This window comes from Nerophis ophidion, linkage group LG04, assembly GCF_033978795.1.
Source record: "Nerophis ophidion isolate RoL-2023_Sa linkage group LG04, RoL_Noph_v1.0, whole genome shotgun sequence".
NCBI lineage: Eukaryota > Metazoa > Chordata > Actinopteri > Syngnathiformes > Syngnathidae > Nerophis > Nerophis ophidion.
The window spans coordinates 56,910,164-56,933,657 of NC_084614.1; the positions used below are offsets into that span (position 1 = coordinate 56,910,164).

Sequence of the window (23,494 nt, forward strand, 5' to 3'; positions counted from 1 at the left end):
ATTTTGGGGTTCACTGTGACATTTGTGTTGCGTTTCATGTCATAATTGTGCTGGTCGCGGCCCAGGGTGCAGAGACGGCAGGCAAACTGAATGTAAAAAGTATTTAATAGCAAAAATATTGCAGCAGGGAAATGCGCTAAAAGACCAAACAGTCACAGGAAGCATGGACAAACAAAGTGATGGCAAAAGGAGGCAAAAAGAAATAAAATACTAGAAACTAATAATAATGTCATGAGAGATCATGACAATTCGCTATGTCCACTAGCAATGGGGAGGCTTGTCACCCAAATTTTTCCTCATAGCCTAAAGCATGACAATTAGTCAAAATAAAATTATATGCTGAGCCAAGGTATCACTGCATTCATAAAATTATTTATTACTGTGATTGGAATTTGCATGTAGCAAAAGGCGGCGATTTCAGAGACAGTGCAATTCTAAACCACTGCAAACTACCAAAAACGGATTGCTTTTCAAATTTTTTGATTTGCTTTTGAATGTGTATGTGTACCAATTATATAACTGTGTAAGGTAAAATAACCAGACGGTTGATCTCTTCCTAGTTTTATACCAGTTCAGTTACAGTAAAAGTCTCATTTCTGTAAGCAAAAAAAGGAGAAAACAAATCAACTTGGGCATTTTACTGTGTTCATAAAATTATTTATTACTGTGATTGGAGTTTGCATGTAGCAAAAGGCGGCGATTTCAGAAACAGTGCAATTCTAAACCACTGAAAACTACCAAAAACTGATTGCTTTTCACATTTTTTGATTTGCTTTTGAATGTGTATGTGTACCAATTATATAACTGTGTAAGGTAAAATAACCAGACGGTTGATCTCTTCCTAGTTTTATACCAGTTCAGTTACAGTAAAAGTCCCATTTCTGTAAGCAAAAAAAAGGAGAAAACAAATCAACTTTGGCATTTTTCTGTGAATGAGTTGTGTACTGTGCAGTTTGTATGTGTTTACTCACGGTCGTCTTCACTTCTGTGTTAGCTGGCATGAGAGGATGCACCTCCTCCACCACAGTGCTGGGAAAGTGACCGAGTCGAGCCCCCTGTTCTCCATCCTGGACCTATGAAGATGTTATTTATGATGCTTATTGTGAGCAGAGACTTTTAGCATTAGATTGGAAACCAACATTCTGGAATTATATGAATAAATATAAAAAAAGCTGATGACGGAGTGTTTGATGGAGAAGCATCTGGAAAAAGAAACCATAAAAATCCACTCTCCAAAGTAACTGCTGTACATTATTATATTACTTCATAAAATGACTGTAATTATTAGCTGTACATTCAATTGTTTTGTCTTTATACAATATTTGTTATCTAACAGTTTGTTTTTCCTTTTAAAAGACATGTTACATGTTCAAAATGTGGTGTTTTGGGGGGTTGCAAGCACCAATTAAATATATACTGTATATACACATATACATATTTATATATATACATACACATATATATATATATATATATATATATATATATATATATAATTTATATATATATATATATATGTGTACATATATATACACATACATATACACACACATATATATATATATATATATATATACTGTATATATACACGTACATATATATGTAACTAAAACAAAAAATATATATATATACTTTGGTATATATTCATATACACACACATATATAGATACACACATGTACAGTATATACACTCACACAGACACACACACACAAATATATATATATATATATATATATATATATACATATTTAGATTTTAGTAGGCAATAAAATTTAATCAAGGATACCTGGTTGCCAAAGAGGGAAACAATTTTTAAATCACTTATAAATACTTATACGCATACATACACACATATGTATATATATATATATACACACACATACACATATATATGTACACATACATATATATATATATGTATATAGATATATATATATATATATACCCCGTTTCCATATGAGTTGGGAAATTGTGTTAGATGTAAATATAAACGGAATACAATGATTTGCAAATAAATTTAAACCCATATTCAGTTGAATATGCTACAAAGACAACATATTTGATGTTCAAACTGATAAACATTTTTTTTTTGCAAATAATCATTAAGGTGGCAATAAATACTGATAAAGTTGAGGAATGCTCATCAAACACTTATATGGAACATCCCACAGGTGTGCAGGCAAATTGGGAACAGGTGGGTGCCATGATTGGGTATAAAAGCAGCTTCCATGAAATGCTAAGTAATTCACAAACAAGAATGGGGCGAGGGTCACCAATTTGTAAGCAAATTGTCGAACAGTTTTAGAACAACATTTCTCAATGAGCTATTGCAAGGAAATGATTGATTTTACCATCTACAGTCCGTAAAATCATCAAAAGGTTCAGAGAATCTGGAGAAATCAATGCACTTAAGTTATGATATTACGGACCTTTGATCCCTCAGGCAGTACTGCATCAAAAACCGACATCAGCGTGTAAAGGATATCACCACATGGGCTCAGGAACACTTCATAAAACCACTATCAGTACTTACAGTTGGTCGCTACATCTGTAAGTGCAAGTTAAAACTCTGCTATGCAAAGCAAAACCCATTTATCAACAACACCCAGGAACGCCTGGGCCCGAGCTCATCTAAGATGGACTGATGCAAAGTAGAAAAGTGTTTTGTGGTTTGAAGAATTCACATTTCAAATTATATTTGGAAAATGTGGACGTGGTGTCCTCCAGAACAAAGAGGAAAATAACCATCCGGATTGTAATAGGCGCAAAGTTCAAAAGCCAGCATCTGTGATGGTATGGGGGTGTATTAGTGCCCAAGGTATGGGTAAATTACACATCTGTGAAGGCACCATTAATGCTGAATGGTCCATACAGGTGTTGGAGCAACATATGTTGCCATCCAAGCAACGTTATCATCAACGTTATCACCTATGCTTATTTCAGCAAAACAATGCCAAGCCACGTTATACAACAGAGTGGCTTTGTAGTAAAAGACTGCAGGTACTTTCCTGGCCCGCCTGCAGTCCAGACCTGTCTCCCATCGAAAATGTGTAGCGCATTATGAAGCGTAAAATACGACAGCGGAGACCCCGGACTGTTGAACGACTGAAGCTCTACATAAAACAAGAATGGGAAAGAATTCCACTTCCAAAGCTTCAACAATTAGTTCCCAAACGTGTATTGAGTGTTGTTAAAAGAAAAGGTAATGTAACACAGTGCTGAACATGCCCTTTCCCAACTACTTTGGCACGTGTTGCAGCCATGAAATTCTAAGTTAAATATTATTTGCAAAAAAAATAAAGTTAATGAGTTTGAACATCAAATATCTTGTCTTTGTAGTGCATTCAATTGAATACGGGTTGAAAAAGATTTGCAGATAATTGTATTCCGTTTATATTTACATCTAACACAATTTCCCAACTCATATGGAAACGGGGTTTGTATATATATATATATATATATATATATATATATATATATATATATATATATATATACACACACACATACACACACACATATATATATATATTTATATATATATATATATATATATGTGTGTGTGTGTGTGTGTGTGTGTGTGTGTGTATGTATGTATGTTAAGGATGATTACATTTTAATATCATCAATCAATCAATCAATGTTTATTTATATAGCCCTAAATCACAAGTGTCTCAAAGGGCTGCACAAACCACAACGACATCCTTGGTAGAGCCCACATAAGGGCAAGGAAAACTCACCCCAGTGGGATGTCGGTGACAGTGACAATGATGACTATGAGAAACTTTGGAGAGGACCGCATATGTGGGCAACCCCCCTCAGGGGACCGAAAGCAATGGATGTCGAGCGGGTCGAACATGATATTGTGAAAGACCAATCCATAGTGGATCTAACATAACCGTGAGAGTCCAGTCCAATGTGGATGCAATATAGCAGCGAGAGTCCGTTCCAAAGTGGAGCCAGCAGGAAACCATCCCAAGCGGAGGCGGATCATCAGCGCAGAGATGTCCCCAGCCGATACACAGGCGAGCGGTCCATCCTGGGTCCCGACTCTGGACGAGCGGTCCATCCTGGGTCCCGACTCTGGACAGCCAGTACTTCATCCATGGCGACCGGACCGGACCCTCTCCACAAGGGAGAGGGGGACAGGGAAGAAAAAAAAAAGAAACAGCAGATGAAATGGTCTAAAAAGGTTGTCTATTTAAAGGCTAGAGTATACAAATTAGTTTTAAGTTGAGACTGAAATGCTTCTACTGAGGTAGCATCTCTAACTGTTACCCTGAGGGAATTCCAGAGTACTGGAGCCCGAATGGAAAACGCTCTATAGACCGCAGACTTTTTTTGGGCTCTGGGAATCACTAATAACCCGGAGTCCTTTGAACGCAGATTTCTTGCCGGGACATATGGTACAATACAATCCGCAAGATAGGCTGAAGCGAGACCGTGTAGTATTTTATAAGTAAGTAGTAAAACCTTAAAGTCACATCTTAAGTGCACAGGAAGCCAGTGCAGGTGAGCCAGTATAGGCGTAATATGAGCTTTCTTGTTCTTGTCAAAAGTCTAGCAGCCGTATTTTGTACCAACTGTAATCGTTTAATGCTAGACATGGGGAGACCCGAAAATAATACGTTACAGTAGTCGAGGCGAGACGTAACAAACGCATGGATAATGGTCTTAGCGTCGTTAGTGAACAAAATGGAGCGAATTTTAGCGATATTACGGAGATGAAAGAAGGGCGTTTTAGTAACGCTTTTAATGTGTGACTCAAACGATAGAGTTGGGTCGAAGATAATACCCAGATTCTTTATCGAGTCGCCTTGTTTAATTGTTTGGTCGTCAAATGTTAAAGTTGTAATATTAAATAGAGGTCGGTGTCTAGCAGGACCGATAATCAGCATTTTCCGTTTTTTTAACGCTGAGTTTCAAAAAGTTAACGGAAATCCATTGCTTAATTTCATTAAGACACGCCTCCAGCTGACTACAATCCGGCGTGTTGGTCAGCTTTAGGGGCATGTAGAGTTGGGTGTCATCAGCATAACAGTGAAAGCTAACACCGTATTTGCGTATGATGTCACCTAGCGGCAGCATGTATATGCTGAACAGTGCAGGGCCAAGGACCGAACCCTGGGGGACTCCACACGTTACCTTAACATAGTCCGAGGTCACATTGTTATGGGAGACGCACTGCATCCTATCAGTAAGATAAGAGTTAAACCAAGACAGGATTAAGTCTGACATACCAATTCGTGTTTTGATACGCTCTAGTAAAATATTATGATCGATGGTATCGAAAGCAGCGCTAAGATCGAAGAGCAGCAACATAGATGACACATCAGAATCCATCGTTAGCAATAGACCATTAGTCATTTTTGCGAGGGCTGTCTCCGTAGAGTGATTTGCCCTGAAACCGGATTGAAAGGTTTCACATAGATTGTTAGACGCCAAGTGTTCATTTAGCTGATCCGCAACAATTTTTTTGAGGATTTTTGAAATAAAGGGAAGGTAGTTTACTATGAGGTCAGGATCAAGGTTAGGTCTTTTAAGGAGAGGATGAATAACCGCTTTTTTGAATGCTAGGGGAACAGTGCCAGAGGAAAGTAATAAGTTTATAATATTTAGCACTGATGGACCTAATAATACAAAGAGCTCCTTGATAAGTTTCCCAGGAAGTGGGTCAAGTAACATACATATAGCTATTCACCCCCGGGGGATCCCATGCTGTTTAGCCTAAGGCTGCAAGGCACACAGTTACCGGGGACTGCCACGAGGAGGCACAGCAAAGGTCTTGGTGATGGAGAGGCTATGTACTGGCGAGAAAATGCTTGCGCACTCTGCTTTTCCATCGCTTGGCTCTCGATCAGCTAACCAGCGGTAGTTCCTGGAAGCGAGAGGCTGGTACTATACTGGTTCCGCCCTCTTTTTTTTTTTTTTACGGGCATGACGGCGCGCCAACAAAAATTGAGCTGTTTGGCCACAATACCCAGCAATATGTTTGGAGGAGAAAAGGTGAGGCCTTTAATCCCAAGAACACCAATCCTACCATCAAGCATGGTGGTGGTAGTATTATGCTCTGGGCCTGTTTTACTGCCAAAGGAACTGGTGCTTTACAGAGAGTAAATGGGACAATGAAAAAGGACGATTACCTCCAAAATATTCAGAACAACCTAAAATCATCAGCCCTGATGTTGGGTCTTGGGCGCAGTTGGGTGTTCCATCAAGACAATGACTCCAAACACACGTCAAAAGTGGTAAAGGAATGCCTAAATCAGGCTAGAATTAAGGTTATAGAATGGCCTTCCCAAAGTCCGACTTAAATGTGTGGACAATGCTGAAGAAACAACTTCATGTCAGAAAACCAACAAATTTAACTGAACTGCACCAATTTTGTCAAGAGGAGTGGTCAAAAATTCAACCAGAATGCTGCCAGAAGCTTGTGAATGGCTACTAAAAGCGCTTTATTGCAGTGAAACTTGCCAAGGGACATGTTACCAAATATTAACATTGCTGTATGTCCCCGGATACTTTTGACCCAGCAGACTTCGTCACATTTTCAGTAGACCCATAATAAATTCAAAGAAGAACCAAACGTCATGAATGTTTTTTGTAAGCAAGTATGTGCTCCAATCACTATATCACAAAAATATAAGAGTTGTAGAATTTATTGGAAACTCAAGAAAGCCATGACATTATGTTCATTACAAGCGTGTGTAAACTTTTGACCACGACTGTAAATATGTTTTGTGTCTATATAGACATATATATATATATATATATATATATATATATATATATATATATATATATATACACACACAGATACATATATAGGCTATACAAAGGAGGAGCCCTTTACACATATTATCATCTTATAATATAAAATATGCAGTCGTAATTAAAGATACATAAATAATCTATTTAAAATAGTATTGTAGCTCCTAAATCATATTCATAATCAAATTGTGCCCACCGATTCCCAGTTGTAAGTAAGTTGTTTTTTTTTAAGCTCTATGTTCCGTATTGCTGCAAAAATTATGACAATTTTCTATGGATTGTGTTACTTATTTTTTTATTTAGTTATCATTTAATTTAAATAATTTAGTTATTTAAATTACTAGTTTGTTCAACTTCAATGTCACACAATTCCATAAAATTTGAAAGGTATTGTTTGTTTGTTTTTTTACAAAGATGTGCATGTTTTATATTCTTAAAGTACCATTTTGGCAATCGTTTAGGCACCGGCACCGTTTCTTAAAGTCCCAATGTGGTATTAGTATCGATACCAATCCCTACTGATTCGGAGGAGTGTCCCAATTAAACAAAAAAGAGCCATATAGTTGGGTTTTTAATATAAGTAGTAATATATGTTGCAATGCAAGCTGTGCTTTAAATATGTCAATAAAATAATGAGCAGCGGGAAGCGGGCCGCAAATGGCACATTCTTTGTATGCAGCTATTGCTTCTACTTACACTTCCGGCCCAGAAGAGGTTGCCAGTGTCCTGCAGCATGGCGTAGACATAAACCAGCTGCCCCTGCCTGATGGAGATGAACCTGCAGTCTTCGGAGTTATAGTCCTGCGTAGCACGAGCTATCAGGATGGCATCTGTACAGCAATAACAAAAATGGTGAAAAAAAGACCTGATGATATTTCAATGAAAAAGGCACTTACAGCTGCAGTCTGAGTCTGCGCAGAGTTTCCGGGTGGAAAGTTTAGTCATCTGTCTTCCAGCATCAGAGGTTAGCGTGAGCAAAAGGCCGAGCAAGATAACCAGAAAGAATCTGCAAAGAGTCATGTCTGCACCCACTGATCTTCAACACTCTTCTTCAGAGCTTTTGCAGGAGGTGTGGTGATTTTGCTCACTATTTCTACCCCCCAATCTACTCCCTCTTCTACTTGCATACACAGAAATCCTTTGAAAGTTGGTAAACAGGATGAAGGGATGAGAAGGAGGGAGGCGGGAAGGGGGTGCAGATTTGACAACCTCATACTTGTGTTCTGACCTCAAAACCGCCCCCTTCCATGCCCACTGGCCCACTGTGCTCACACCTGAGTGAGCATTCATCCTTTCAGACAACCTTTGTCTGTTTTTTTTCCTTTCCTTGTTCCGCCACTAGGTGCCATCTTGCTGCTCCTCACACTAATCTCTGTCACTCTATCACTGCAAAGAGGCGGAGCTTTTAGGTGTATTTACATACTGTGTAGTTCCACTGCTAAGGGAACCAGCTGAGCCTCTCCTGTGCAAACACACACACACACACACACACACACACTCGCCAAACAGGAAGACTATTAACCTACAGCGCGAGTTGGACTCTCAGGTAAGATTGACTCCCTGGTTTCTGCTACATTGCTCAGAATTCCATAATTTCTTAAGATTTAAAATATACTTAAACATGACAGTATTGTGGCAATAGTATGTTTATGTCCATTTTTTACCACTGTAATTAAGATGTATTCTTTATATTATTTAAGGTATTTTATATGATATAGCCTGCATTTACAGTAGGTATACATTTACAATGTTTCTGCTATTTTTGAATTCAATTTTATATACGTTAAAATACTAGCCGAAAAACAGACCATCCCAAATGTACATTTGTTGAAGACTAAACTTAATATCTATCTATTTAAAGCTGCGTTTGGTATTTAAGATGACGGTTACACTTGTATTAATTGTGACTTTATTTTTATTGCTCTATTTTCCTACACTATAGCTGATGGAATGGGCTTTGCAAATAAAGTTTGATTTGATATCACCGAACAAGCTATCTAAAAACTATACTATATACTATAATATTTTTCCACCAAGAGAAGAGTAACATGGTGAACACATGACATGACCAAACTGCCATTAAGCACTCTGAGGTGAAAGATTAAATAAACCAACTTCCTGCTACTTTTCCCACATCTACTGTTATTGTAAGTACACCAACACAATATAAGGAGATCATATACAAGAATAGTATGAAGAATTGTGTCTTTACAAAGTTACTAATGCTTAGTTTTGCTGTCAGAAAGGTGGTCATTTAACAGTGTGTTTACTATTGTGGTTGCATTGTCGTGTTGTTTGAAAGTACTTTGAAAATACACAATTTCCTCGCCCTCAATCATTAACTAAAGGAACTTTTGTTGACTTTTAATGACATGTTTGGGGGGTAATAACTGTGGAATTCAAGGAAGGGGGTTAATCAAAACAATGACAATAATAGAGCTGGAATTTCGGTCAGAACATAACAAAAGCGCCTGTCAGACAAAGGAGCGTGTGAGATTCGATTACGAGAAAACAGCAAATGGCATATCGTCATGATCTTGTCTGTCCTGTATTTACAGTTGGTTCATTATTATGTTTGTATGCACACAGGGGAGAAGGATTGAATGATACCAGCATCAGCACCACGTGGAAGAACAAGGATTTTCAAGACAGGCCTTTAAGGAAATAAATGATGTCTGATCACGAACTTATCTTGGACCTATGATGATGTCCTCCGACTGACTCCTGCCATTTTGAGACCATGTTCACCCCCAGGAAGGACAGTCTTCCTTCCCCCAGCCTGGAGGACTCCTTCTTCCCTCTTTCGGCGACCTCTTCCATCTCTCTTTCCTTCGCCCTCCCTGCATCGATGACGACGAACGGTGGCATCGACACTGGAGGGGGCATTGAGACGGACCTGATTCTGGCAGCAGAGCTGGGGCAGGCCCTGCTGGAGAAGAATGAGGAACTGGCCGCCGCTCTGGAGGAGAAAGAGAGGGAAGTGGAGGTAAGATTTCAGATCTCTAATTTGAATATATATCTGCAGCATATACTTTAGCTATGGATCAATACATTCAAATGCATTAGCAGTAACTGCAGAAGTGTCATTTTTACCATAAAATCTGTATTAACGAACCACAAAATCTAATGAGATCAAATAGCTGCAAAAACAAATGTGCACATATGTATAATAAATCAAAATATAGTATTACAACCTCGCTCTCACTATGATGCATTGCAGTTCATTACCACAACAAAAATGTACATCTTTGACAGTGTCAATCAAAAGTTAGTATTGTTCTTTTCAGACAGCCTTTGTATTGAATCTCTTTAAATTTTGTAACTGGTGAGTGTACATTAGTACACGTGGCGTCATTATCATCATTTTCATCCTTCCTCTTACAAACAACCCACCTTATGTGTTTCATAATAACGCAGTAAAGACCTCAAAGAAGTTTAATTTATAAAGTAATAAAATAAAAGTAAATATATGTCAGGAATAAAATATACAGTCATTATTAATATAACTTTTGTTTGTATATATTATAATGATGAATTACATGTAATTTTCTACATTACTTAAGGATATTTCACCAGCTTCTGTAGCGTTTTCTTTGTTGTTTCTTTTGTTTGGGGTTTATATTTTATTAGAATGTTATGGACTAGTGTGAAAAATATTAAAATTATAATATTTAGGTTGTAATTTTTATTTACAAATGACTTTAAAAAATAAAATGATTTCTTTAGTTGAATTTGATTTTAACTTAATATACTTTGACAAATAAAACAGAAATATATAATATATAAATATAGGACTTTGTGAAAGTAAGTCATTAAATATACTATACCTATAGTTAGGCATGGGAATCTTACGACAATTAATGATTTGATTTGATTCTGGCAACTATTATGATTGGCAACACTAAATTGGCCCTAGTGTGTGAATGTGAGTGTGAATGTTGTCTGTCTATCTGTGTTGGCCCTGCGATGAGTTGGCGACTTGTCCAGGGTGTACTCCGCCTTCCGCCCGATTGTAGCTGAGATAGGCGCTAGTGCCCCCCCGCGACCCCAGAAAGGGAATAAGTGGTAGAAAATGGATGGAGGGAACTATTATGTGATAAAAAAATAACAAAACCTTTTTAAAACAGATTACAGGTTACAAAAGCTTTTCTTGGCTGCTGACGTATACGCGCTGCGAGTAAGCAATGTGGCCAAGAGACTAAAAACATTTTTTTGTAGATTTTAGAAAATTATGAATCAATTTTGAATCGGAATAAACAAACATTTGGATGTGAATCGATTTTTTGAGCAGTCCTACCTGTAACAATGTGGCTGCTATAATTATAAACACAAATATTTAATTATTGTTTTTTTTTAATCGGTGGTAAATTTTTACAAATGTATTTCAATATTACTAAAATATTTTTGGGGAAATTACAAAAAGACTGTTCAATGTTTCAGACGTTACAGCAGGAGAAACATGTTCTTCAAAGAAGGCTGGAGATGAATGAGCTAGCATCTGGACAGAAGGAGGCCGAGCTGAACGGAGATTTGGCCGCTTTACGGACCGAGCTCGACCGTCATCAATGTCTAGGCCGGGACCGACGAAGGGAAGAGAGTGAACAGCTGACCCAGTTAGCCAATCATAACCAGCGCCTGGTTGAGCAACTATCAGAGGTGGGTTAACGTAATCACCCATCAGGCAAGTTTTTGATCCTTGAGTCTAGTCAGGAATGTTTCGATGAAGCAGTCACAACGCTAAACATAGAAGCAGGGAATTCACAGCTGGAGAAATGCGGCCCAACAAGTTTGGGGAGTCTAAAACTCCTTTGAACATTCTCTCAACTTTTCTCTCTTCTATGTAGGCGGTGACGCTAGAACATTCCTTGAGGACTGAGATGCGTACCCTGAGAGAAGAGATGGACGATTCCTCTTTTAACAGGAGTTTTAGCTCCACGCAACTTAAAAACACACAAGCAGAGGTAAAGGTATCTCTTTGACATCTTCTCAAAGTAATATACTATAGAAACTAAACTTGGTTATACAGTACAATACATTTGGTAATTACTCACACTGCTTTAATTTTTCCACATATGTGATATACTTATTCCAAAATGAAATATATTTATTTTTGTCCAAAACATTCTACCGAGAATGACAATGTATACATGTTTTAAATTTATTTAGCAACTTTATTAAAAATAGACAACAACAAAAAAACATGTACATAAGTATTCACAACCTTAGCTCAACACTTTGTTGATGCACCTTTGGCAGAAACTACAACCTCGAGTCTTTTTGAATACAATGCCAGAAACTTGGTACAAAAACTTTGGGCAGTTTCTCCCATTCCTCTTTGCAGCCTTTCTGAAGCTCCATCAGGTTGGTTGAGAAGTGTTGGTTTTCATCCAGGATGTCTCTGTACATTTCTGCATTTATCTTTCCGTCTATCCTGACAAGCCTCCCGGTTCTTGACGCTGAAAAACATCCCCACAGCATGATGCTGCCCCCACCATGCTTCCCTGTAGGGATGGTATTGACCTGGTGATGAGCGCTACCTGGTTTCCTCCAAACAGAATGCCTGGCATTCATGCCAAAGAGTTAAATTCTTTGTTTCTCATCGTCTGAGAGTCTTTCAGGTGGATTTTGGTAAACCTTTATAAAGGAATTGCTTCCGTCTGACCACTCTACCATACAGACCTGATTGGTGGATTGCTAGAGATGGTTGTCCTTCTGGAAGGTTCTCTCTCCACAGAATAATGCTGTAGCTCTGACAGATTGACCGTCAGGTTTTTGGTCACCTCCCTGACTAAGATGAATGCAGCAAAGTACAGAGACATCCTGGATGAAAACCAACTCTTCCCATTTAACCTGATGGGGCTAGAGAGGTGCTGCAAAGAGAAATGGACGAAGAAGAATGTGCAAAACTGCCCAAAGATAGGTGTACCAAGCTTGTGGCATCGTATTTAAAAAGACTTGGGGCTGTAATTGCTGTCAAAGGTGCATCGACAAGGTATTGAGCAAAGGCTGCAAATACTTAGGGTATGTACATGTGATTATTTAGTTTGAATAAGTTTGCAAAATAAAAAACGTTGTCACATTGTCATTATGGGGTATTGTGTGCAGAAATCTGAGGAAAAAAAGGAATTTATTCCATTTTGGAATATCGCTTTAACATAAAATGTGGAACAAGTGAAGCATTGTGAATAGTGAAAGTATCCTCCGAACTGAACCCAATCAGTGTCTGACGTCCACAAACTCCACCAGAGATTTTAATAACAATGTGCAATTTTGGTAAATTCCTTGCCTAAGAAGATTAAGGCAGTGTCTTCACACCAGTGTTTACCATAAATCAATGGTGTCTAAAGTGTGACATGGGGGCCATTTGCAGCCTGCAGCTCACCTTTTATTGACCGCGACACATTTTAAAAACAAAATAAACACGTACCGCATTAAACACAATAACAACTAAGAATAAATTCCACTGGTCCAATTCCCCCCAAAAATGGGACCTGAAAACCAAAATGGCCCACGACCATTTGATAATTTCCATGCGTTCTGTCTTGATCATGTCTTTAAATTTCTTGCATAATATGGTACGGTGTGCAAAAAGTCCTTTATGAAATTGTGTGGGTAGTATAATAATTATATTAGTTAAGAATATTGATCAAATGAAATGTAACAACTCAATGGGGTTATATTAGGCAAGGCATTGTTTATTTTAGAGCACAATTGGAACGAAAGTGCTTCACAGATGTATATAATTACGAAAAGTCGAATAAAATCATAATGAAAGATAAAATAATCATAAAAAACATGAATTAATGTAATTTCCATTGTTACCTATATTGCAAAGCTAATATGATGATGTTTTGTTCAGATAGTTTAGCATATATTGATTGACCTACATTGTATTGTTTTTAGTATCTTTGTTGTACAAAATGTATTAAAGTGGCACACGCATCCTTCAATTATTTTGAATGCGGCCTTTGCTGGAAAAAGTTTGGCCACTCCTGTCATTTATATGTGGCAGTCTGTCACATATAAATATATTTGGATCGCCACTAATAGATTCGGCACTACCTGTTCACCCTCGATCATGAATCTTATAAGTGTCGTGATTGTAGCTTGTCCACTCTGTACAGTAGATGACAGTATTTGATTGATTTAAATTTGAATTAACTCTGACTGTTGTGACCCCGTGAGGAACAAGCGGTAGAATAAAGATGGATGGATGGATGTTGTTATGATGATTGTATTTTCTGATTTTAATTTGAAATAGGATTTCATAATTGCCTTTTTTTATTTTCTGTAAAGCAATTTGAATTGCCTAGTGTACAAATTGTACTCTATAAATAATCTTGCTTTGCCTAAATAGCATTGTAACTGCTTTCTTACAAATCTTATACGCACCTGGTCTGCAAGAAAATAAGAACACATAGCAAGAGGTATCAGTCGTGCCAACGTAGCAACTTTGTCACTATAATTACGAAGTATTCAGAGTCAGACCCCTCTAGATTCTCCTTTTTAAAAAAGCAACCAGCGACAAATCCAGTGACTTTTTCTGGTCTTATCGGATACGTTTAGAGAATCTTACATGTACCGCTCTTGTCAACAATCAGTAAAAAAACGACTTACTAACGTAAGTCATTTTTTTCCACGACTTACTTTAGTCGCGGGAAAAAAACAAAAAAAATCATATTTACAAACATGTTTTGATTTTTATTTTTTTCTCTCACTTTTGTGTCTACCACAGTGTCCATAAGTTGACCATCCATGGCCAACTATGCAAATAAGAAAATAATGTACTTGGAATGTTAATATTATTATCATTGTTATTTATTGACAAATTCAAGGGAGATGCCTTTGCATTATCACCAACAATGTTGTGAATACCAACAACATGTAATGGGTTCTTCCTTGGCCTGTTTGCTATTCCTTGACTAATTGTAATGCCATTTTAGTGAGGTTTTTACAGTACTGCTCACAAAAAGGTTGGTGCAATTACTGTAAGTGTTACAGTATCCTTTAAGTTGCAAGCAAAACCTTGAATTACAAGCATCCCCGTCAGTAGTTGATGTAGCAAATGTCACATTGAACACCTTAAGATCCGCACAAAACATCTGGGATACACGTTGGCATAAGCTTAGAGCGAGAGATGGACATGACTTTGTTTTCCACACATGGGAAGGAAAAAAGTGAGTGTGTAGGACAGAATTAAAAAACGAAATCATTAAAAGCATGAGCAATCGTGAAGCTAGCTAACTTGGAAAAGCAGTTAAAGCGTATCACTGCTAGTCTGCACCATACTGAAGCTGAATGAGTCGATAATGTCCGCCGAGAATTTTAAAATAAAGCAGTATTTAAACAGCAGGCATTTTTCCATTAAATATAGAGAAGTTCCAAGGAGATACACTCTTTTAAGGTAAATGTTGTACATTATTATTACATTACTTCATAAAACTATTGTAGTACATTTGATTGTATTGTTTTTAATACAATTTTTCATATCTAAAAGTTGATCATTAAATTGTCCATCCATCCATCCATCCATCATCTTCCGCTTATCCGAGGTCGGGTCGCGGGGGCAACAGCCTAAGCAGGGAAACCCAGACTTCCCTCTCCCCAGCCACTTCGTCTAGCTCTTCCCGGGGGATCCCGAGGCGTTCCCAGGCCAGCCGGGAGACATAGTCTTCCCAACGTGTCCTGGGTCTTCCCCGTGGCCTCCTACCGGTTGGACGTGCCCTAAACACCTCCCTAGGGAGGCGTTCGGGTGGCATCCTGACCAGATGCCCGAACCACCTCATCTGGCTCCTCTCGATGTGAAGGAGCAGCGGCTTTACTTTGAGTTCCTCCCGGATGGCAGAGCTTCTCACCCTATCTCTAAGGGAGAGCCCCGCCACACGGCGGAGGAAACTCATTTCGGCCGCTTGTACCCGTGATCTTATCCTTTCGGTCATGACCCAAAGCTCATGACCATAGGTGAGGATGGGAACGTAGATCGACCGGTAAATTGAGAGCTTTGCCTTCCGGCTCAGCTCCTTCTTCACCACAACGGACCGGTACAACGTCCGCATTACTGAAGACGCCGCACCGATCCGCCTGTCGATCTCACGATCCACTCTTCCCTCACTCGTGAACAAGACTCCTAGGTACTTGAACTCCTCCACTTGGGGCAGGGTCTCCTCCCCAACCCGGAGATGGCACTCCACCCTTTTCCGGGCGAGAACCATGGACTCGGACTTGGAGGTGCTGATTCTCATTCCGGTCGCTTCACACTCGGCTGCGAACCGATCCAGCGAGAGCTGAAGATCCCGGTCGGATGAAGCCATCAGGACCACATCATCTGCAAAAAGCAGAGACCTAATCCTGCGGTTACCAAACCGGAACCCCTCAACGCCTTGACTGCGCCTTGAAATTCTGTCCATAAAAGTTATGAACAGAATGGGTGACAAAGGACAGCCTTGGCGGAGTCCAACCCTCACTGGAAATGTGTTCGACTTACTGCCGGCAATGCGGACCAAGCTCTGGCACTGATCGTACAGGGAACGGACCGCCACAATCAGACAGTCCGATACCCCATACTCTCTGAGCACTCCCCACAGGACTTCCCGAGGGACACGGTCGAATGCCTTCTCCAAGTCCACAAAGCACATGTAGACTGGTTGGGCAAACTCCCATGCACCCTCAAGAACCCTGCCGAGAGTATAGAGCTGGTCCACAGTTCCACGACCAGGACGAAAACCACACTGTTCCTCCTGAATCCGAGGTTCGACTATCCGACGTAGCCTCCTCTCCAGTACACCTGAATAAACCTTACCGGGAAGGCTGAGGAGTGTGATCCCACGATAGTTGGAACACACCCTCCGGTCCCCCTTCTTAAAGAGAGGAACCACCACCCCGGTCTGCCAATCCAGAGGTACCGCCCCCGATGTCCACGCGATGCTGCAAAGTCTTGTCAACCAAGACAGCCCCACAGTATCCAGAGCCTTAAGGAACTCCGGGCGGATCTCGTCCACCCCTGGGGCCTTGCCACCGAGGAGCTTTTTAACTACCTCAGCGACCTCAGCCCCAGAAATAGGAGAGTCCACCACAGATTCCCCAGGCACTGCTTCCTCATAGGAAGACGTGTTGGTGGGATTGAGGAGGTCTTCGAAGTATTCCTTCCACCTATCCACAACATCCGCAGTCGAGGTCAGCAGAACACCATCCGCACCATACACGGTGTTGATAGTGCACTGTTTCCCCTTCCTGAGGCGGCGGACGGTGGTCCAGAATCGCTTCGAAGCCGTCCGGAAGTCGTTTTCCATGGCTTCCCCGAACTCTTCCCATGTCCGAGTTTTTGCCTCCGCGACCGCTGAAGCTGCACACCGCTTGGCCTGTCGGTACCTGTCCACTGCCTCCGGAGTCCTATGAGCCAAAAGGACCCGATAGGACTCCTTCTTCAGCTTGACGGCATCCCTCACCGCCTGTGTCCACCAAGGGGTTTTAGGATTTCCGCCCCGACAGGCACCAACTACCTTGCGGCCACAGCTCCGATCTGCCGCCTCGACAATAGAGGTGCGGAACATGGTCCACTCGGACTCAATGTCCAGCACCTCCCTCGTGACATGTTCAAAGTTCTTCCGGAGGTGGGAATTGAAACTTTGTCTGACAGGAGACTCTGCCAGACGTTCCCAGCAGACCCTCACAATGCGTTTGGGCCTCCCAGGTCTGTCCGGCATTAAATTGTTTTAAATGAATTCATATGAATTGAGATACAAGTGTTTTGAGTTAAGAGCTCTGTCACAGAACTAATGAAGCGCTCAAGGTGAGGTTTGATAACCACATTAATACAGTAACCCAAAAATGGGACCAATGATACAGACATATACTTGCTTTTTCAGTGTTAATCGGACACAAATAAATAAAAAAGTAATAACAACAACAACTAATTCTCAATAACTTTAATATTTTCAAAATTGCATCTTTACTTCTTATGGAAAGTTTCAATAAATGTACTGGAATTTATGTTCTGACCTTACAACTGAACAAACAAAGGACAAATACATACCGTTATACATTACCACTTAATTAATTGTGGCTGCTTTGTGTCCTCCATTCAGTTGTTTCACTCTTGACCTCCTTTTTATACAGAACCGTGTCTTGAAGGAGCGTCTGGCACACATTGAAGCCCAGTTGAAGGCCTCCTATGAGGACAGCGACAGGCAGCGTTCGGAGCGAGACGTCCTCAGGCACAGAGTGTCAGATCTGCAAGTCCAACTGAAGGAGAAAGAAGCAGAGGTTAGCATCTGGGGGGTCTTTCTCTCCATGACACTAACTGGAAGTCTATCAACTCTTTACTAATGAGACACTAACACATGTTAGCAATGGCAGTGAAATATATTTGAGTGTTTGTGTCTCTGTATCACTGTGTGTGTGTGTATTTGTGTAGATAGAGCAGGAGCAAGGGGTGGTGTTTGAGTTGCGTACCATGTATCGCTCTCTGCAGCGAAATTCCCTGAGCCTGGGAGAAGAGAGCATCCTGGACATTAAACACACACCACCTTTGTCACTGCTTAGTGAAATTCAGCAATCTCAGGTACATACTATACACACACAGGGCCCCAACTGATGTAGAACAACCTATGTGTGTGTGTGTGTGTGTGTGTGTGTGTGTACTAACCACTAATGACCTTGCACTGGCACCGTGCTTTTGTAGATTTTTTTAGACTAACCCATGAATGTTATCATTTTAATTTAATGCTTGTTGCGGCTGATGTGATATGTACTCATGTACCACTGTAACCATCATGTTTCTCCACGCAGGCCAAAGATGCACTCCTGGCACACTCTGTTGCGCTGCAAGCAAGGGATGATGAGATAACGACACTGAAAGAAGAGGTTTGTTGCAACTGTGAACATTACCATTGCCCTATAAACACAAACACAACACAACTTGCACACAAAGATATATTTGTGCCTTTACACACTCCACCCAATCATCATCTGTACAACAAATGCTTTTTAGTGTGAAAGCAAAGAGGTGGGGTCTACAGTATCAAATGGTTTGGAATAGATCCCATTCCAGGTGTACAAAAGCCAGCTGTGTTATTTTCAATAACTCCAATTGTGTCTAGTTTTAGACTTTAAAGTTCAAATTTTATGAGAGCTTTCAAAAATAACAATTTAACTTGTTTGATTAATCACAAAAAAATATTGCATTATATACGCAGATTAATCACACAATTTAATTTGGCAGTACATGCTCTGTACTTTAACTTCGGATGGTTACCTGAAAGGTGGCACAAGTTGCTTTATGATCAAAGATCAAGTTAATGCATACGTCAGTGCAAAGAAGAGTGAAGAGACTCCGGCTGGTGTGCTTGCTGGCAAATTTCACTCCAAAATACAACCTGACTGGACTTAAGATAAAACAGTTACCAAGTTTTGAACAAATAAATTACATGCATTAATTCAAGAAAATCATGCGTCTAAATATTGAGGTCTTTTTTAATCCATACATCCATTTTTTCCCCTTTCGGGGTCGTGGGGATGGAGCCTATATCCCAACTGCATTCGGACGGTAGGCGGGGTACACCCTGGATCAGTCGCCATCTCATCGCAGGTCCAACACAGATAGAGAGACAACAATTTGCACACACACTAGGGTGAATTTAGTGTTGCCAATCAGCCTATCCCCAGGTGCATGTCTTTGTCTCTCATAATGATTGTGAACGATAGTCAAAGTTCCAAGAATAAGTGCAGTTTCCCTTTAAGATTGCTTTAAGACAAAAATGTTGTTGTTTTTTGTATTTGCTAGCCTTTACTTAATGGGAGTGTTCAGCTCATAATTTGCTGTGAATCTTTTCAACATGCTTTGAAGTTAATTCAAATTATGCAACCTGTGATTAATAATGATGAATCAACATTCTAAACTGTGATTAGTTTGATTTCAATAAGGTATCATTTGGCAGCACTCATTTTAACTTATTGTTTAGTAGGAAAAAAAGTTAAAACAATTTTTAAATATTTTTTAGGTTGATTGGCAACACTAAACTGGCCCAAGTGTGTGAATGTGAGTGTGAATGTTGTATGTCTATCTGTGTTGGTCCTGTGATGAGGGGGCGACTTGTCCAGGGTGTACCCCGCCTACCGCCCGAATGCAGCTGAGAGAGGCTCCAGCGACCCCCCGCGACCCCGAAAGGGACAAGCGGTAGAAAATGGACCGATAGATTTTTACGCAACATTTTTGGCATATCTTCTTGCCATGATGTTGTTAATGTGACATAATAGTTATATTATTTATTAGTATTATATGCGGATCTATCAAACAACAAATCCAATTTTCTAAGGTTTTTTCATTTTTGTTTTAGAGTTTGAGGTGTACATTTAATCGCAATGTTTAGAAATGGGTGAATGTTCAGTATTAATATTGGTATTTTCAGTATTTTTATATTTATTATGTACACAATTATATTTGTATAGTTTATTCATAATATTGTACAATATGCAAGCCAATCTATTGAAGCAACAATTCAAAATGTCCACTTTTTTTTCAAGTTATTTTAGTTGTAGGTTTGATTTTCAACTGAATATTTATTAGTAGTAATATGCCAATATATATATATTTAAAAACAACATATACGTTTTCATTTTTAATTTTAAATTACTAAAACAAATCTAAAACGACTCAGAAATTGCCATCCATCCATTTTCTACCACTTATTCCCTTTGGAGTTGCGGGGGGCAATGGTGCCTATCTCAGCTACAATCAGGCGGAGTACACCCTGGACAAGTCGCCACTCCTTCGCAGGGCCAACACAGATAGACAGACAACATTCACACTCACATTCACACACTTAGGCCCATTTAGTGTTGCCAATCAACCTCAGAAATTGGAAAAAAAAAATTTAAAAAAATGTATATATAAGACATTTTTATACTACAACATGGCTAATAGTATCTAATTATATCAATGCAAGAGCAAGACACTCGCATACCATCTAGTGCAGGGTCTCTGCAGGGTTATAGTCAAATTTAAGACCACAATGAAGAAAAACAAGATCCATTGCACATCCATACTGACAAAAAATTATAAGTCAATCCCTGTACAGCTGTGCAGGGGTTTGTCGCAAATTGAATTTGTGACTTTTTTATTATCGTTCCAATCACCTTTACCGCAATGTTTGTAAATGCTATGCTCTACGATGACTCCCTATGTTGGTCCTGACCCAACATAACTTTATTTGTAAGACTTTCGTAGTCATATGTTTGACCTGTGATATTTTGATGGAATTTCCGAAATTTTAAGGCCTTAAATTCCGATTATCGAATGTTTAACTTTTTAAGACCCTGTGAGTATTGTGTAGTAGCAAACATTTGGTTGCAAGAGAATATTACCATGATTATTCAATCAAAATTTTTACTGTAGAGCAACATCAGACAGACAATCCAAAACCTACGAGAGAGAGGCGTCCAATGCTTTGCACTATGCAAATCGTTGCAGCTGTAATACTGGTTCTTTGTCAAGTTTATGCAGGGAAATGACTATAAGTTATGATAAGATTTCCATCGGTTGCTCTACTTGTGTCACAGAAAACTCAAATGTTACATGGCTTTTATTTTTGTCTCAGATAAAAAGCCAACAAGAAGAGCTGGATTTACTGAGGGAGGAAATCAAACCGTTCCGAAGCAATCCAGGACAACCAAGTTACAGGTTAAGCTTTGCAACATTTGTTTCTTACTGTACATAATCAGTTTAAAATAATTTGCACATGAATGCACAGTTTCTTGGAGAATGAGTTTGCCGCAGTGAAAAAAGAGAAAGACTTAATGAACCTTCAGCTTCTCAACACCATCAAACACAAGGTGGCGCTGTCTCAAGAGCTGGATGCTTGGCAGGTAATCTGTGATAGACTCTGACATACACTCATATTAGGTGCAATTTATACAAGAGATGTGTTACAACACCTACTTTCACAAAGATATAGATCATAGGTGTCAAACTCAAGACCCGGGGGACAAATCTAGCCTGCCACATGATTTTAATATGCCCCGCCATATCATTGTAATGTAGTTGCCGGGGGACAAATCTAGCCTGCCACTTCATTTTAATGTGCCCCGCCATATCATTGTAATGTAGTTGCAGCATCATCGATAGTTGCCCACCACACCGTTTCAATGTGCCCCGCCACATCATTCTAATGTGGTCTGTCAGATCATTTAAATATGGCCTGGCCACATCATTTTGTCATGGCCCAATACCTAATTTAATCGTGGCCAGTCAGATCTTATTAATGTGTTCTGACAAAGTATTTTTATTCGTCTCAATAAGTCACCATATCATTCTTGGCCTGCGAAAGGCTGGAAATATAAAAGCACTTTCTGTGTATTTGTAATTTCAATTTTGACAGAAAATACAGGCAATTTCATATGTTCTACACTTTAATATTAGATGATGTTCCAAACATTTTATTTTTGGTAATCAAAAATAAACACTTAGATATCTGCTTGTCATTTTGGCTTTATTTTAAAAGCCAGTTATCCATCAAGATGTAAACAATATAATAGTAAAACAGTTGGCTTTGAAAATGATGTAACAAGGCTATTATGTTTATCCATCCATCCGTCCATTTTCTACCGCTTATTCCCTCCGGCGTCGCGGGGGGCGCTGTTGCCTATCTCAGCTACAACCGGGCGGAAGGCGGTTTACACCCTTGACAAGGCGACATCTCATTGCAGAGCCAACACAGATAGGTGCATGTCTTTGGAAGTGGGAGGAAGCAAGAGTACCCGGAGGGAACCCACGCAGTCACAGGGATATTCATATGTATTCCCTGTTACATGTCGCCCTCCGAGGGCAGCCATAATTGCGATGTGGCCTTTCTATTAAAATGAGTTTGACACCCCCGATATAGTTAAATGTTCTCATGCATTACTCTCAATGATCCGAAATGATCATCATAAAGTTTCAAAACACCTCCTTGACTGTATCTCATCAAGCGTCCACATTTCTGGACAATCTGTGTGTCAGGAGGACATGCGCTTGGTGATCAACCAGCAGGTGCTACAAAAAGAGGAGGACAGGATCAAAGAAATGCAGCGAGAACGAATGAGCACAGGAGGACTCCAAAGAAGCAAGAGTTTGAAACTGAAAGGCGAGTCAGTAAAAGGATTCTTCACGTCTCTTTTCAGTGACAAATAAATATGGCTGCTGCTTAAGGGACATCAGCAACAAGATCATGTGTGTGTATATATATATATATATATATATATATATATATATATATATAATACACAGTATGTTAGTATTTATGAATGTACAGTATGTTCAGTTTTTATGGCTTTATATTAAAAATATTTGAAATTATTTCTTGTATTTTTAATGTTTGTGAGTCCTGACTTTGCTTTGCAGCCTGTTTTGTTCAAACCTGCTACTTTAGATTTTTTTTTGACACTTTGAATTAACCAATATGGACATTTTGGAAAACCGGAATCAAGAACTGTTTAAGAGTTTTGAGCGACTAATCCCAACAAGTTCATCCTATTTTTAAAAATGTTCCACCTTTACAAAATTAATCCTGCTGAATTTCGATCGACACCAGTGGTGTGGAATTATAGTTGTATCATTATACTAACAACTGATTACATTCAAAATGCCAAAACTTTGTAGAGGATCAAAAGGATGGCACTGGATTTTGCAGGTGTATTTAATAATGAAGCTGGTGTGCGGACTAGAAACAATGATGTAGGAAGATAGCG

The 23,494-nt window shown here is 39.4% G+C and overlaps 2 protein-coding genes across 3 annotated transcripts; one reads left to right on the forward strand and one right to left on the reverse strand.

The window, feature by feature from the left end:
- Window positions 1-87: 87 nt before the first annotated feature.
- On the reverse strand, window positions 88-9,719 carry mia (MIA SH3 domain containing). Its single transcript, XM_061898553.1, has 4 exons — window positions 7,669-9,719; window positions 7,469-7,602; window positions 972-1,073; window positions 88-881 (listed from the first exon to the last, which is right to left on the reverse strand). Exons 1-4 carry the CDS (start codon window positions 7,790-7,792, stop codon window positions 858-860), a joined length of 384 nt encoding a protein of 127 aa, XP_061754537.1. The 5' UTR covers window positions 7,793-9,719; the 3' UTR covers window positions 88-857.
- bicdl2 (BICD family like cargo adaptor 2) lies at window positions 8,176-23,102 on the forward strand. 2 transcript variants are annotated; one of them, XM_061898547.1, is made up of 10 exons: window positions 8,176-8,318; window positions 9,362-9,758; window positions 11,213-11,428; window positions 11,617-11,733; window positions 17,888-18,034; window positions 18,186-18,332; window positions 18,560-18,634; window positions 21,367-21,449; window positions 21,520-21,634; window positions 22,767-23,102. In XM_061898547.1, the coding sequence occupies exons 2-10, from the start codon at window positions 9,513-9,515 to the stop codon at window positions 22,935-22,937; spliced, it is 1,317 nt and encodes a 438-aa protein (XP_061754531.1). In that variant the 5' UTR covers window positions 8,176-8,318; window positions 9,362-9,512; the 3' UTR covers window positions 22,938-23,102. The 2 variants fall into 2 exon arrangements, with proteins under 2 accessions (XP_061754531.1, XP_061754532.1); XM_061898548.1 differs by lacking the exon at window positions 18,186-18,332.
- The last annotated feature ends 392 nt before the right edge of the window (window positions 23,103-23,494 follow it).